This window comes from Phoxinus phoxinus (assembly GCF_949152265.1).
Source record: "Phoxinus phoxinus genome assembly, chromosome: 3".
Classification (NCBI taxonomy): Eukaryota; Metazoa; Chordata; class Actinopteri; order Cypriniformes; family Leuciscidae; genus Phoxinus; species Phoxinus phoxinus.
In genome coordinates this window covers 27,399,109-27,415,506 of record NC_136878.1, presented here as the reverse complement: position 1 = coordinate 27,415,506, position 16,398 = coordinate 27,399,109, and the positions used below count along the sequence as shown (strand labels likewise).

At 36.8% G+C, this 16,398-nt stretch overlaps 1 protein-coding gene across 1 annotated transcript in view; it reads right to left on the bottom strand.

The window, feature by feature from the left end:
• Nucleotides 1-16,398, bottom strand: part of tmem8b (transmembrane protein 8B) — a 132,638-nt gene that overhangs the window by 88,302 nt on the left and 27,938 nt on the right. Inside the window, exon 2 of the mRNA XM_079607242.1 lies at nucleotides 3,917-4,106. Within this exon, the coding sequence (XP_079463368.1) occupies nucleotides 3,917-4,106 (190 nt within the window). The remainder of the gene's footprint in view (nucleotides 1-3,916; nucleotides 4,107-16,398) is intronic.

Here is a 16,398-nt window from a genome sequence, read left to right as displayed (position 1 = left end):
ATTATTGATGAGGGAGAGATAAAGCAAAGTCTTCAGGCTTCAGCCAAGAGGTCAGAGACAGACTGGAGAATTGCAACTGTGACCTCAATTATAATGTGAAAGCGAACATTACATCACTTATCCCTAAAAACTTGTGGTGAACATTGATTATCTGATGTGGTGTGTCAGTTTCACATTAGAAGGCCTCCCAAAGGCTTTAGCTTGATGTTTGAAGGATGATCCATCGAAAAGGGACTGCTGGGAAGGCCTCAGGAGCTCGGTTTCTGCCCAGGCCTACTGGTTTGTATGGGCCACAATTAGAGTTGTCATGGTCTGTCCGGCAGCGTGATATTGATCTACGGGCTGTAGCACAGGGCTGTTATCCACTGGACCCAGTCGTCCTGCTTTCTCCCATTTCTTTATCTTATCCTCCCACTTTATCTCTCCCCCGGCACTGAGTTCAGCCTGTTTTAATTACCATCTCTCTATGGCACCCCCTGCCTGCTATCTGACAGCTGAATCGACAGAATGGAGCCCTGCCTTGTTCATTATGAAAACAGCAAGACGACCTGGGGCCTCATGACAAAACTTTGTGCAGTAAATGTTCTGTACGCACAAACAGTGCAATCTATGGAGACTATCTATCTGGTATCTATCTATCTATCTATCTATCTATCTATCTATCTATCTATCTATCTATCTATCTATCTATCTATCTATCTATCTATCTATCCATCTATCTATCTATCCATCTATCTATCTATCTATCTATCTATCTATCTATTCATCCATCTCTCTATATCTACAGTATCCATCCTCTCTATATTTATATCTATATTAATAAAACGGTTAGTTCCAATCCTTTATTCTGATTGGTCAATAGCAGTGTTTTATTCACGATAAAACTTTGACCGCTTCATCCAACGGTTCTATGTATCACCACACAACACCCCTAGCAACCACTCTTTGCAATGCAAAACAAATGTTTGTTCTCATTGATATTGTTCATTGAAGCTTATAGAGTAGAATATCGTGAGAGATCGAGTAAGCGAGTGTACCTACATTTACAGTAGATATAACATTTTCCAGGTCAGTTCTATATTCATAATTTAAAAAATGAGTTTGAATGTCCTCTGTGATACCTTTTAACAGTTATTTGTCAGTTGTGTCTTGCTTATCTGTGTTCAAAAGTTTCAGTCCTTTCAATAAAAAAGTTCCATCTATACAGATTTTTTTTGCTTTAATATTTGTATTGTGTGGTAACTGTTTTATAAAAGCAACTTTGCTTCTCGTCGTGCCTAACATCGCCCTCCAGCTGTGACTTATTCACGATAAAGCACATCCTCTTGTACCTTATTGCTTATTATCCGTATCTATATATCCATTCATTCATCCATCCACCATCTATCCATCTCTATTCACCTATCTATCTTCTATAAATCCTTATAGCTATTTGTCTTTCTTTCTATCCATCCGTCCATTTCTATATCCATTCATTATCTCTATATGTACATCTATATCCATATCGATATTATCTATATCCATCCATCTCTATTCACCTATCTATATATCCATCTATCAATCCTTATTTCTATTCATCTTTCTTTACATCCATCCACCCATCTGTCTCTATATCTTTATCTGTATCCATCATCTCTATATTTATCTATATCCATATCTATAGAAAATCCTAAGTTAAAAACAACCATTTCTGGGTTATTTGGCAACCCAGCGCAGTGTAAATATTGGACAGAACACATGTTGGGTTATTTTGACCCAGCTTGTCACATTCATTTGCTGTTTTGTTTTTTTAGTGCTGGGTCAAGTCAACCTGAGCATGAGATCATGATCATGAGATGTACTGTATCTATATCACTATTTTACAAGATAGATCACAAGACAGAAGATTTTTTTTTTTTAATCACAGGCAGGCCATTTATAATACTTGATAGGCCCCGAAGACACATATTTCATTATCACTCAAACTGGAACATGGGCGTACTTACTGTAATTATGAAAGGCAATATGTTCCCCTGGAGTTATGACTGAAATTATGAGTTTAAAATACGTCCTTCCAAAAGTTAACACAGAGATCACTGTTTATACCGCAACTTTCTTATGTAGCTTTCCCTCGAGGCTACCAGAGAGGTTTTTTCACAATGTTATATATACCCTTGGAGACATGAGTTGTTTCTTCTATATATGCAGTCTGAAAGAAATCTGCCATCAAAGAAATAAAAGAGCCAAAGAGCATACATGAAGGAAGTGCTTTTAAAACATCATAACCTGGGCTTAATTAATGTTACTTTTAATGTCAATTTTAAGGTCAAAGAAGAAGCAGCGGCAAAAAAAAAAAAAAACATACACTAATGTTCTCATTTGAATGCATGCTGAATGCATAAATAGCAAACATCTGTGATGCGGCTATCTGTCAGAAGAAACCAGTCCTGGAAGATTGACTCAAGGACAGTCTATCCTCCTCTTTATTATGTCACACATTAAAGACAGCCAGGAGTTCCTTCCTCACCACTTATGATGTACATTCAGTGACAGGCAATAACAAGGTCAGTGTTTTGATGGAACTTTAATGACAGCCAGTGTACTGGGATTTGAAGACCTGAGTATTCAGTGAATAATATTCTCCATTTTTTATTACCCCAGGGCCAAGACTAACTTTAACAACAGCTCTTGTGTTATAGCACACCGTGTGCTGGCTATGAAAGTGCACTGGGATCATTCAAGGATGATTTGAAAGAATTGGACAGAGAAAAATAAAGGCTGAAAGTACACCTTATGAAGTAGCCTAACTGAGAGTTCAATAGAGAAAAATGTAAAAGAGTGAGCGTTTCGAACTTAATTTCTGGCTTCAACTGTGTCTAGGAAGTGTGAAAATGTGGCAGGGTTTCAATGGATATTCCGGTTTCAACACAAGATCAATCGACAGTATAACGTTCATTTTGTCAATCAGTTTCTTATACAAATCTGGGCTACAGTGAGGCACTTAAGGAAGCAAATCCAGCGAGTCAGTACAGTAGGCATTAAAATACTCACTTTTTCGAAAGTATAGCTATAAGACAAATGATTTTAGTGTGAAAATCACTTACTAACCTTTTCTGTGTAAAGTAATTTTACAAACTTTGTTGCCCGATAACATAACCCCTAAAAGCCATAAAACAACAGTAAAAACGAGAAATACACTTTGAAAAGTGTTAAAATAATTCACTTAAGAGCATTAATAAAATTACACAACTTCACAGTCAAAACATTTTTCACGGTAATCAACATTATGCCACAAATGCTGTAGACTGAGCTTAACTTGTCCTGAACCCGGAATATTCTTATTCAAATTAGTTTGAATTATTTTTATCCTGTACCCTAATCAAAGCAAAAATGGCCATTTATTTTGTTTTATAACCTTGAACTGAGAACCAAAGGACTCAATGTCTTTTATGACTAATAAAAGTAGGGCCATCCTAATTTTAGAGGCCATTTAATACGGATTAGAACTCTTAAAGCAATTCTACTGAATGTGACCCTGTGAAAATTAGTGAAAATGTGAAGATTTGGATTTTAAATCTTATCTGTCACTTGGAATTGTATGCTTATGGATCTCCAGTGTGTAGTTAGGATGTGAAATCTGCCGGCACCACACTTGATAAATGCCTCTATTTTTTTTAATGGAGAGCACAGAAAATGATCAGGATCTGTGAAATGATTCTCGGAGTTGGATTAAAAGCCATTTTATCAGTCCAAACAGTGAATACTCTTCAGCGTGAGCATCAGAAAGGTCATTATAATCATGCATGTGACATTTGGCTTTTACATATCCCTTTCTCTCATTTGAAATGCTGATTGGACATATCTGACCTCATCACACTGTTGTCCTTGTCTGCCCCCACCCCTCAATGAATGTAACCTGGAAGTTTAGCCAACTCACACTGTCACGTTGCGGTCTGGGCAGCTGTCTCCGAAGGTGCCCCCTTGCTCCTTGAAGGTGATGAGGTTCCAAACAGCCACCACGGTGTCTTCAGGCACGTTGAAGTGGAACAGCTCCACGCTGGCAAAAGAGCGGTAGGCATTGAGCTTGCGAGGCGTCCGGGTGAAATAGTCAGTTACAAACAGGCAATCTAGGGAATGGAACAAGGAGAGAGTTATTTAGATGAAAGATGGCAATCGGCTGGATGAGGGAGAAGTTGGGTGGGAAGAGGGTTGGAGGAATCAGTCTTAATGCGGTTTGGTTGACCTTCCTTCTAAAAGCCCCACCAGTGATTTAATCACACTTGCCGTGGGTCATGCGTGCTTTGGCTTTGATTCAAAAACCGAGACTCTATGCAAAATTAATTTCGTTGCAATCCTTCAATACAAGGCCAGGGAGGAAGCAGCAAAATGACATTTGCAATCTGCCTTAATGAGCCGTGGCTTCCTATGGCTCCATCATCAGAGAGCCTAATAGGTTTGTAGATCTCTCTTAAATAATGATAAAAATAACTACTTTCAAGTATGTGTAGGTTGGAACTCTTTCCATGTCAGGTGGTATGACCAATGTAAAACTAGGAAAATGCTATTTTATCATAAACTTAATTCTATTTAAAAAATCAGGTGGCACAAACAAGAAGTCAATTGGTGCAACTGCAATGAATGTCTATTTGAAAAAAAAAAAACATTATTTAAGCTAAATAAATAATACATTAGAGCTAAGATTGTCTATTATTTAATTATTGTTCTCAAATTTTAGTTTTAAGTTAAATATGCTTTACACTTTCAATTATTTTCATGATAATTTTTAAATAATTTAAGATGCCAACTATCATATCAAGTAAAGAAACATGCGTCACACTTTCTAGTATTGTGGCGAGCTGATAATTGATGATGAGCGACACCTGCACCATCCAGTAATTAGCATATTCCCAGTCATTATTAATGTTGTGAGGTGGCACAACTGATATTCATCAGGTGGTGCAACCATGTAAATTCTTGATGAACAAATATTAGTTTAAAGTAAACAAATAGCTGATATCAAGATTGTGATTAGTTATTGTATTGAATGTATGTACTGGTATACTTGTATGCTTATTTTTAATAAAATTTCTTTAAAAGTAAAACCAGATGCTGAAGATACTAAATACCAATGCAAAAATGATTATAAGCATACAATAATAATATGTTAGGCACTGTAGACACTCTAATGGTTACGTTGCTAAGATTTAACTTGTAAATTAAAAAAAGGAATATATGCTACCACCCTAATCAAGATTTGTTCATTTAAAACCCCATATAAATTAAATAAAAAAATAAAAATAGAATACATTTGATTTTGAGTAGCTTTAGGTATTTTTAAATTATGAGTAGCATTTTAAAGTAGCTTCCCCACCACCACTGTCATACACATTCAGAAAAATAATGTAGGGAATTAAAAATAAATGCGGTAGTCACTCTCAATACTTTGTTCAGATTCAGTCGGGCAACATAGACAGCACAACCTAAAGCTCCCTGACTGAGGAGATCTGAAACGCACATCCTCAAAGCTCAGGAGAAGCACTGCAGTGTAAATATCTCTGGAGATTTGAGCTTGTGTGTGACATACAGAGAAAATGAGAAGAAATGCATAAGGCAGGCAAGCTGGATGAGTGAAGACAAATGACAGCACCTGTATGTCAGTTCTAGCCGTCTGTTTAATCTCTTTCCCGTCTAACCCTTTGCTTCTGTTATTAACAGACATAACAAATCAACCGCCTTGACACTTTTATTAAGCTGATGGACTCTCAGAGGTATGACGCCAATATGGCCTCTTCATCTGTTAGCTCAGACAGCAGAGTACATCCCACTGATGGGCTTCACGCGCAATCACTTACAGTGCGAATAAAATTACTGAGTGAAATATAGCGGATGGACCCACACCATTTGGTACCGTATGAACTGCAACAATGTCCATCCTGGGCTAAAATGTAACATTTATAACAACTGCCTCACTAAGCATCTAAGGTGCAAAATGATTCAATGATTGTACAATAAAAAAACTGTACTAAAATGTTTAACTGTAAATTCAAAATGCATTCACAAGAGAGATTTACTTTCTCAAACAAGCATTTCTGTCGGATAGAAACCCTACTGGTGGTCCAGTCAGAAGTGGACAGGCTGATTACCCCTGATGTCAATCAGAAGCAGAGGCAATGTCATGAGGGTTGACTGTTACATGGGCTGATGAATTGCAGGTGTGTCAAAATATACGTCCTCTTGTCTTGACAAACCAAGCCAAGGATATCCAGCAGGATACTAGGGTTTAGAAATGACACCTGTACACTGAGGGGTGAATTCAATGAACATCGCAAGTTTAACCACCCACAAACAGCTTAAACAGGTGAAATATATGCAGTATTGGGCTATGGCTTGTGTATTTATCTTAAACCAGTGTTATTCAACACAAACATTCCTTCTTAAAAGGATTAAAGTCACCATGAAATCAAAATGGACAATTCGTATTTGTTTTTATGGAATATTGCCGTATTTACTACAAATTATTTATATCCATCATTATTATTTTTTAATCCATAGGCCTCAAACTATTTAATAAAAATAACTTCCCTCCCTCTTGCAGCGACATCTCTTATCTTCTCTTCTCTGAATATTTATTTACTGGCATGAAGGCGGGATCAACCTGTCACTCACAGCAATAGCCAACCACAATGATCCACCGATCCAATCAGTTCCCCATACATCACAATAGGGAAGAAATAACTACCACCAGTTCCGTTTAAAGCTGACTTTAAAGACTAAGCCTTATTTTTTAAAAATCAATGCTATTTGCCAGTTGAAATATACACTGCATTACTACGCCTCACGGTAACCAGTAAAAAAAACACACACAAAAAACACACCCAAACAATAAACACTCTCACTTCATTCCAAGCCTGTATGACTTTCTTTCTTCTAGGGAAAAAAAGAGAAAAGAATGGAAGTCAATGATAACCAAAAACATTCTTCTAAATATCTTCTGTTATGTGCCAAAGTCATACAGGCTTGGAATGACCTGAGGGTCAGTAAATTATGTCATAATTAAAAAATGTTATACCAATGCAGACATTGTGTGCAAATAAACAACGCAAATAAGCAGCCGTTATTAATTTTTAGTGAATGTCCCCCTCAGTATGCAGTAAAAACTGCCCTCCACTATGGGGAACAATATTTATCCATTGCAAAATGTCTCCTGAGACTAGAATAGCTATTGCATCAGTTTTAAAGAGGGATCATCATCATTGGAAACTTAACATTGTTATGTTTTCATTCATAATAAAATTTCACTGAATGCACGTTTATATCAACAGAAACACATTAAGCTTGTAATGAATGAGGAGTGAAAACATGTCATATTCTAATTCTAAGTAATTCTGTCCTTCCAGAGTACATCTTGCTCTTGCTGTTCTCACAGAGCACAAATCCTGCTTTAACACCTGCTATTACTGGCATCTCACTGTTTCTAATCAGTATTAACTACGAGGAATCCTTGAAGTGCAACAGTTAAAAATGGGCACTAATTAAAAGGAAACAATAAAAAAGCACGTGTTTTTGGAGAACGGAGAGACTGTCGCATGTCTCCGTGTGTCTTTTATCTTTTTGCCACTGCACGCAGGCCACAAAAGATGATTCGCAATGGACCAGACGAGTAATAAATCACAAACCCTTTTATTACATTTCATGTCAATATTCCCCACACAACAAAGTTTACTGCCGCTCAATACAGGTTCCCGTCTTTCAATCTAAGCTTCAGATTGAGGAGCATTAAAATTAATATCGCTTTTTTCTTGCAGTCACGTTACCTCTCCTGCAGTGATGGGAATCAATAATTAATGATGTCTCTCTCTCACATATGTAGAGACCCATATTCCCCACTGTCATTGTTTCTACACACAAGGCGCAGAGATATTGAGGTCAGATTGCTTTTACGGCATGTCTGCTCCAACACACAGGCACACATTCATGAAAAACATTCTGTATTCTGGAGAGTTTGCTTTGTCTAAAATATGAAGGCTTTTTAGCAAAGATCTATACCTTTGTGTCAGAACCTATAGATATGTATACGTACATACCGCATTAGACATGGTTCCAATGGAGAGCCAGACATAAGCTGTCCACCATATTGAACAAAGAAAACACTCGAGATCAAGTTGACTGCGCATACGTTAATTATGTGTGTGAATATATATTCTTTAACAGCTGATTTTAACAGGATTTATAGGTTATTATTTATGCTAGATAATTCTAATTATAATAATTATCCATATGGTAAATAAAGAATATGTGACCCTGGACCACAAAACCAGTCAATGGGTAAAACATTTTTTAAATTGAGCTTATATACATCATCTGAAAGCTGAATATATAAGCTTTCCATTGATGTATGTTAGGACAATATTTGGCCGAGATACAACTATTTGAAAATCTGGAATCTGAGGGTGCAAAACAATCTAAATATTGATAAAATCGCCTATAAAGTTGTCCATTTCTGTTGCCGATTTTGCTGCATCCACTCACAAAAATAAATTTTTGATATATTTAAGGTAGGAAATTTACAAAATATGATATCTTCATGGATCATGATCTATATCCTAATGATTTTTGGTATAAAAGAAAAATATAATATTGACCCATACGTTTTGCTGGCTGTTGCCACAAATATACCCATGCGACTGGTTTTGTGATCCAGGGTCACATATTGGTTAAAGCTCTTATAGATAGTACTGATCATCAGAAAACCCTACCATAGATATCCAACAATACATTTACTGAGAAAAGTCTTGATATGAAAATAATTCAAATACATTATTGTGGCAGATAAAAACATTGGGGGGAAAACATTTAAAAAAGTATCTTTACAAGTGAATATATTGTGATCATTTGTTTAATCATTTGTTAGAATAAAATAGAATAATTTGTTTCATTTTCAATTAATTTATTTTTAATAATTATTATTCATTATTATAATGTTACTATAAAATATGCATATTAAAATATAAATCAATGTTATTCATTAAACTAAACTCAATCTAAATGTACAATCTTGAAAAAAAAACATTCTCAGTCACACCTGGTCTCTCCCTCGCAAAACTGAAGGGTGTAAGCAATTTACCACACCATTCTGAAAACTCCCCGCACATATGCCTACTACAACCATACGTGTTTCTCCCAGAAGCTTCACTACATGAGTGGAGGTGATCTCTGCAGACATGCGGGAGGATTTGTGCTATCAGGCTAGTATGGAGGCAGCGTGTCCTTGCAGCAGGGGAGTTTTACAGAAAGCTTGTGGAGTTCTCAAAAAATGCCTCAAATGCCTTCTTAGGACAAGAACACTGGGAACGAATCCAGAAGAAACCGAGCTGTTAGCACGCACACACATTCACACATAGACAGGCTACTATATATGTGCATCTGCGTCATTCTTCTCCCCAAGGTTATACAGTTTTGGTGCGTTAATTTCCTCCATCTCTTGAGTAGCATATCAAGGCAGAAGCTGTTCCGTCAGTTTTCATCATGCTGGAATGCTGTGATGAAGAGATGACTTGTGACATGCGCATCATAAAATTACCATCGGATCGTATCTCCAGAGGGAAAGTGATCCAACCCCTGAATCCGCAGTGCTGCCTATGTTGCTTTTGAGACTAGATGGGGAGAATGTGTTTTAAGCCAGGGATAGACGACGTGCATGTGTAATGGAGGAACAAAAGTGGAAAAGCATACAGATACGGACAGAGAAATATGACTTATTTATGCAAAGAGAAGTATGTAAAGATGTTAAGTACAATTGACACATGCGCCTTTTTAGCTACAGCCACATGTACTGTAGAGTGACTGAAGTCAGAGCGATTTTACAGCAGAGTGGATGGATACATTATTGTGGTGAACTGGGAAAAAAACCTTTATTTGCAATTCTGTTCTCAATTTGTTTTAATTCGCGGCCATGATGGTCAAGTCAGTAAGATTTTTGTTTTTGTGAAAAAGTATTTTATTCGGCAAGGACGCAACCGGTCCAAAGAAACATTAATAACATTTATAATGTCACAAAAGATTTAGCCTATATTTCAAATAAATTCTGTTATTTCTATTCATCAAAGAATCCTGAAAAAACATACAGTATATATTATGGCTTACCCAAAATATTAAGCAGCATTACTGTCTTCAACATTGATAATAATAGGAAATATTTCTTGAGCTGCAAATCAGAATATCAGAATGATTTATCAAGGATCATGTGACAATGAAGACTGAAGACAGTAATGATGCTGAACATTCAGCTTTTCCATCACAGGAATAAATTACATTTGAAAATAAATCAAAATAGAAAACTGTTACTTTATTTTTGATCAAATAAACGAGAGAGCATAATAAACTTCTTTCAAAAACAAACCAACAAAATCTTACTGACCCCAAATTTTTGAAAGGTAGAGAAGTTGCAGCCAAAACTTACAATATTGTAATTTTTTATATAATCTTTTACGATATTGTAAAAGAACCATGACATCATGATGTCCTATCTACCTTAAAAGCAAAACACATTTTATTTGATGAGGCTGCTGTTTACAACCCCAAATCCAGAAGAGTTGGACATTTTGTAAAAGTCAAGAATCTGTCATTTGTTAATTCTCTTTCAACTTTATTTAACTGACAAAAGTACAAAGAAAAGATTTCCAACATTTTCACTGAACAAGCTGATTGTATTTTGTAAATACAAACACATTTTGATTTTGATGGCAGCAACACACTCCAGAAAAAGCTGGGACAGAGGCAAAATAAAAGTGTTTAACTGTTTTGAAACAGTCCACAATTAGCAGGTGCATTGGTAGCCATAATAAGTGAGGGTATTGTGATTGAGTGTAAAAGGAGCATTTCAGTATTTGCAAGCAAAGCTGGGTCATTGCATTGCTCATCACTTTTTACCAAATATCATGAGACAATTGTCAACCAATTCAAAAATCACATTTCTAATGCAAGATTGCAAAGAATTTAGGTCTTTCTCCATACCATACATAATTCTGTAAAAAGATTCAGGGAATGCAGATAAATCTCAGTATAGGTAGGGCAAGGCTTCCTGAATGTGTGTGTGACCTTTGAGCCATCAGATGACATTGCATGAGAAACCATCATGCAGTACTTTGTTAAATACAGAAAACCTTTGACACTTAACACAGTCTGCCGCTGCATCAAAAAATGCAACTTGAATCTCTGTTACGCAAGGAGAAAGCTACACATCTGTTCTATGTCGAGTGTAAATGTGTGCCGCGGTCAGATGAGTCCACGTTTCAGCTTGTTTTGGGGAAAAACCGACATTGAGTTCTCAGCGACATTATCAGCGACAGGTACAAAAGCAAACATCTGTCATGATATAGAGGTGCATCAGTGCAAAAGGCATGGGTGACTCGCATATGTGTGAAGGTGTCATGTGTTATTTGGGATTACAGAGACATTTAATGGCATCAAGATCTTGATCTTCCCAAGAACATCTTTCAAGGGAAGCAAGACAATGCCAGGCCTCATTCTGCATGTGCTACATGTGGTTTCGTAGACGGTAGACACTCTAGTCTACACCGTAGAAGGGATGTGCTTGACTGTCCTGCCTGCAGTCCAGATCTGTCTCTTATTGAAAATGTATGGCCCATCAAGAAAAGGAGAATCAGACAACGATGACCTTTTACACCAGGTCTTTTATAAGGGGAGATTGGGCAAAAAAATCCACTTGCAAAACTGCAATTAGTAGTTGTCTCAACTTTTTTGAAGTGTGTTGCAGCCTTTTTTTTTACACATTCTTGATTTTATTGCATTTTACAAAATGTCCCAACGTTTCTGAATTTGTAAATCAGAAACGGTTTATCAAAATATTTAATATTCACCATTGTGCACTGTGTACAGGAATTGCCTAACAATAACCAATTCAACATGCAGCTCATGAAGATAAATGAAGGCCTCAACGATTCTACACAAATGATAGAAAGTTTTGAAAGAAGCCACAAACACTCTGCAGCTCCCTTTGCAGTTCAAGCATGTTGCCAAAAAATAACACCAGCCCTAACCCTAACTTTTTGCTTCAGGCTTTAGGCAATCAGATTTATAAATTGCATCAAACAAATATCCACATTTGTGGGTAGCAAGCTGGCATCCTTCAAGCAATGTCTGCATCTCCCAGACTAAGCTCTCAAGGCAGGTTGACCTGGTAGATGCTCTTCTCGGAGTTCGATTTACGTTCTCTCCGTTCATCTCCCACATCCGTGCCCAAATCCACGGATTACAACCTTCAAAGAGATGCTCACAGAGACACTCCAAGCAAAGCCTGGTGTAATCTTCTCTGGCAACAACATTACCTAGGCCGCTAGTATTTCAGCACATCCCGGAGGGGGGGTAGTTAAGAAAATACCACAAGCTTAGGCCTCAAAACTCTGCCTGTGTGAAATCGCCCTACTTGAAATGTTTTAATAGCTGTGAATTAGCACCCACATACATCATGATGACACATTGTTGCTATTTTAGCCCATGGTTGGACATAAAGGAAATATTTCAAGACGCTGATCAAAAGAAGATGGCCACGGGCCACCAATGTGAGAGATCAATTTTAAGTGCCAGTTCTTGACCAGGCAGAAACAGTGAGACTCACTGAAGGAAAAAAATAACATAAACAATATCACACACTTGCTCTGCTCCAAAGCTGCCAACAGAGGCTGTATTTAAGACATCAGAGCTCACAATGTTTTATCCAAATTCTAAAGCAACATGTATCCTTTGTGCAGAATGCTACCCCCGAATTCACTGTGAGAAGATCAGTAAAAAAATATCCAATATGGCAGACGAAAAGAAAGAAATGTTGATTAAAAATATGCTTACAATTCATTCAATATTGGAAAGTATCTACAAAAAAAAAAAACGCTATGGAAATTTTGGACTTAATATACATATTTATTTACAATATTAGATGATATATACATTTTGAGACTGATCACAAGAAATAATATGCGTTTCAATTGGAACCAAGCATCAGATACAGTAGAAAACTCATTTTAAATGTATTAAAATTAATCTTGCAGGTTCTGAGTAAACATATTTTAGGGGTGGGAATCTTTTGGTACCTTGCGATTCGATTCAAATGTCGATATGATATATGCATAGAGTTTTATTTTAGTTTACTGTTTTTTCTTCCCATTTTAATCAACCCAATTTTATAAAACAAACACCATTTAAGAAGACTGCAATAATTACACACATGACTCTGGCTTCTGTAATAAAGCAAGACAGGCCTAAAACAAATTGAAAAACTACAGTATTTACTACATAAATAAAATTCCTTGATACAAGAAGAAAAACTTTTGCAAATATAAAACTAGTAAATAAAATGAAAATAATAGTGCTGTTAAATCGATTAATTGTGATTAATCGCATCTAACATAAAGGTGAGTGTGTGTCTGAGTGTGTGTGGTGTGTGTGTGTGTGTGTGTGTGTGTGTGTGTGTGTGTGTGTGTGTGTGTGTGTGTGTGTGTGTGTGTGTGTGTGTGTGTGTGTGTGTGTGTGTGTGTGTGTGTGTGTGTGTGTGTGTGTGTGTGTGTGCGCGCTAGTGCGCGCTTCTCCAGTCAAAATAAAAAGCCTGCTGGGATATAAAGGGTGTTTCTCTCAGGAAAAAAATTACTACAATTGTCATGTGTCAGACTCAGGTCACCTACATGATCAATGTCATGATTTGACATCTGCTAAAAAAAGGTAGCAGATGTCAAATAGGAGGCTATCATGTTGAAGACCGGCATGTACTTTCAAAAGTGCGCAGACCCTCGTTAAAGGCCAAATGAGAGAATGTGCCAGAGAGAGCACAAGGTGAGAGAGAGCAATGAAAGCCATCCCATAAGCATCAGTCACATTGCCCTCGGTGAACCCTGATCATGCAGTCCTGATACTTTGCACCTCGACAGCAATTTTCGACTTGCTATATAACCTCCTTGTTAAAGTCAATGGAAAGTGCTTTTTTATAAAATCTTGGGAATTGCCAGTGCAGCCCAGGGTTTCGGTAATGTGCCGCCCCGAGACTGACAACTCATTCTACCTGCATAAAACACAGTGTGTCTGTGCACACCATCGCTGTCTGCTCCATAATTAATGGCAGCGAGCAGAGTGCAGTTCTTTTCTCCTTCCACGCATGTGTTTCTGGGTCTCTATCCCTGATAAAAGCGCAGACTGCTGCCTTGGAGCTCTTTACCACGGCTCTGTCACTTGCCCTTTACATTCAGCCTGACATAACAACATTCAGCCGAGGTTCCACATGCAGCGATGACTGATCCAGACTGGCATGAAAGGATGCGTTTCCAGCCCAGAGCTTGAATACTGGAGCGTCGTCAAGATGGTTGAAAGTCATGAGGTATTGCAGCAGCGTTTGCAAGATAATGCAATACGCATCCCGAGTTTTAATTGAGTTTCATACAGCATTACTTTTGCCAACTGTTAGTCAGGAGAAGTTGTTAGAGATACATTTTGCACAAAGACTTAGAGAAAAAAAGCATTAAGATAAACAGTCAAATTAAACAACACAATGCACAAACTACACTATTGTTCAAAGCTTTAGGTAGGTACGATTTTTTTCTTATGCTCACAAAGGCTGCATTTATTTATATGCGGTAATATTGTGAAATATTATTACAATTTGAAATAACTGTTTGCTCTAATTGTTAATACATTTTAAAATGTGATTTATTCCTGTGATGGTAAAGCTGAATTTTCAGCATCATTACTCTTCAGTCTTCAGTGTCACATGATCCTTCAGAAATCATTCTAAAACGCTGATTTGCTGCTCAAGAAACATTTCTTATTAATGTTGGAGTTGGAAACCATGATACATTTTATCTGGATTCTTTGATGAATAGAAAGTTCAAAAGAACAGCATTTATTTGAAATATAAATATGTTGTGACATAAATGTCTCTACTTTCACTTTTGATTAATTAAATGCATCCTTGCTGATTATTTTAATTATACCGACTTTCGAATGGTACTTAAACACAAACTATTATAAAATCAGGACTTTTAAAAATAACTGTTGCTATGATTAACAGAAAATCAACAGAAACAACAATTTAGAGAAAGTCATTGTGAAACAAGCCATTCACCTCTGTATAATGTGACAAGGATATCCAAATTAAACTGTATATTCAAGGAGGAAAATAAATGTAATTTAGCAAGTTCATTCCTTTTGATGAAAGATTACAAACGTTTTCTTCTTCAGAATAACAAGCCCAGATGAATGATGCACAGCAGCGAGTATTAAGCAAATAGGGTGAAATCTGATTTCATGTTGACATTAAGGACTACTTTAAGAAGCATTACACAAAAAGATTCTGCTAACAAACACACAGTTCAGCAGCCGCACAATATGTACCGACAAAATACTTAAATCCTTCACTCAACAGGGTCTTATTTCTCTGCATTTGACCCCTGTTGTATTTCTATCAATCACCAGCCTCAGCTGTCACCGGTCAGTGGAGCACAGAAGTGGATAAATGCAATCAGGGCTAATGAGTCTCATATCGCTCATCTATGCAGTGCTGTGGAGTGGATCAGCAGTGGCTGTAAACACCAGGCTTGGCTCGAGCAAGGGCAAACAAACAGGCCTGCCAAACTCTCTCTGTCTCCGTCTTTGTCTCGGCATCTGTCTCTCTCTCTCTCTCTAAATACGTATCTTAGGACTTATCAAGCTAAGAATTCAGAAAGGAAAAATCCTACTATCAACTTGACAAAAAAATGGACACTGCTAATAAGGTGTGTGATGAGGAAAAGAATATGCGTACACCCTGAAAAGACATGCTGTTCTTTATTATGTCAATGTGACAAATTGTATAGGGCCTCTTGAGAAGGAACATATCATGGACGTGAACAATACTTATTTTGGGCAATTTAAAGTTTATGTTTTCAAAACCAAATTTAAGACTTTAAAAGACATTTTTTAGGACATGCACCAAAAATATAACACTGTATGTCACTACAGAACAAACCCAAACAATCTGAAAACAAATCAACAGCATTTAAACAGGCTGCATTCAATACATTGAATAAAAGATGTCTTATGTACTAATATATCAATACATATGAAGTGTAAGGTTGATCGATATTATAATAACAGCAAAATCCAATTTCCAATGTGATTAATTAAAGTCAAAAAAATTATTGTGCCGATACTAGTAAATGTAAATAATGTAATGCAACACAGAACAGAACGTGTTTTTGCTGTTAAAAACATGAGACGCAGGTCAGTGGAACAAAAAAAAAAAAAAACACAAGGCTTAGAGATAAAAAAAAAAAAAAAAAAAAGTGGAACTTGTTTTAACTTGAGCGCATCAAGCGAGATTGGTTGTTAAATACACAAGTGCAAAACGCACAAACATGTCCTTCTAGCGCATGTTTACAA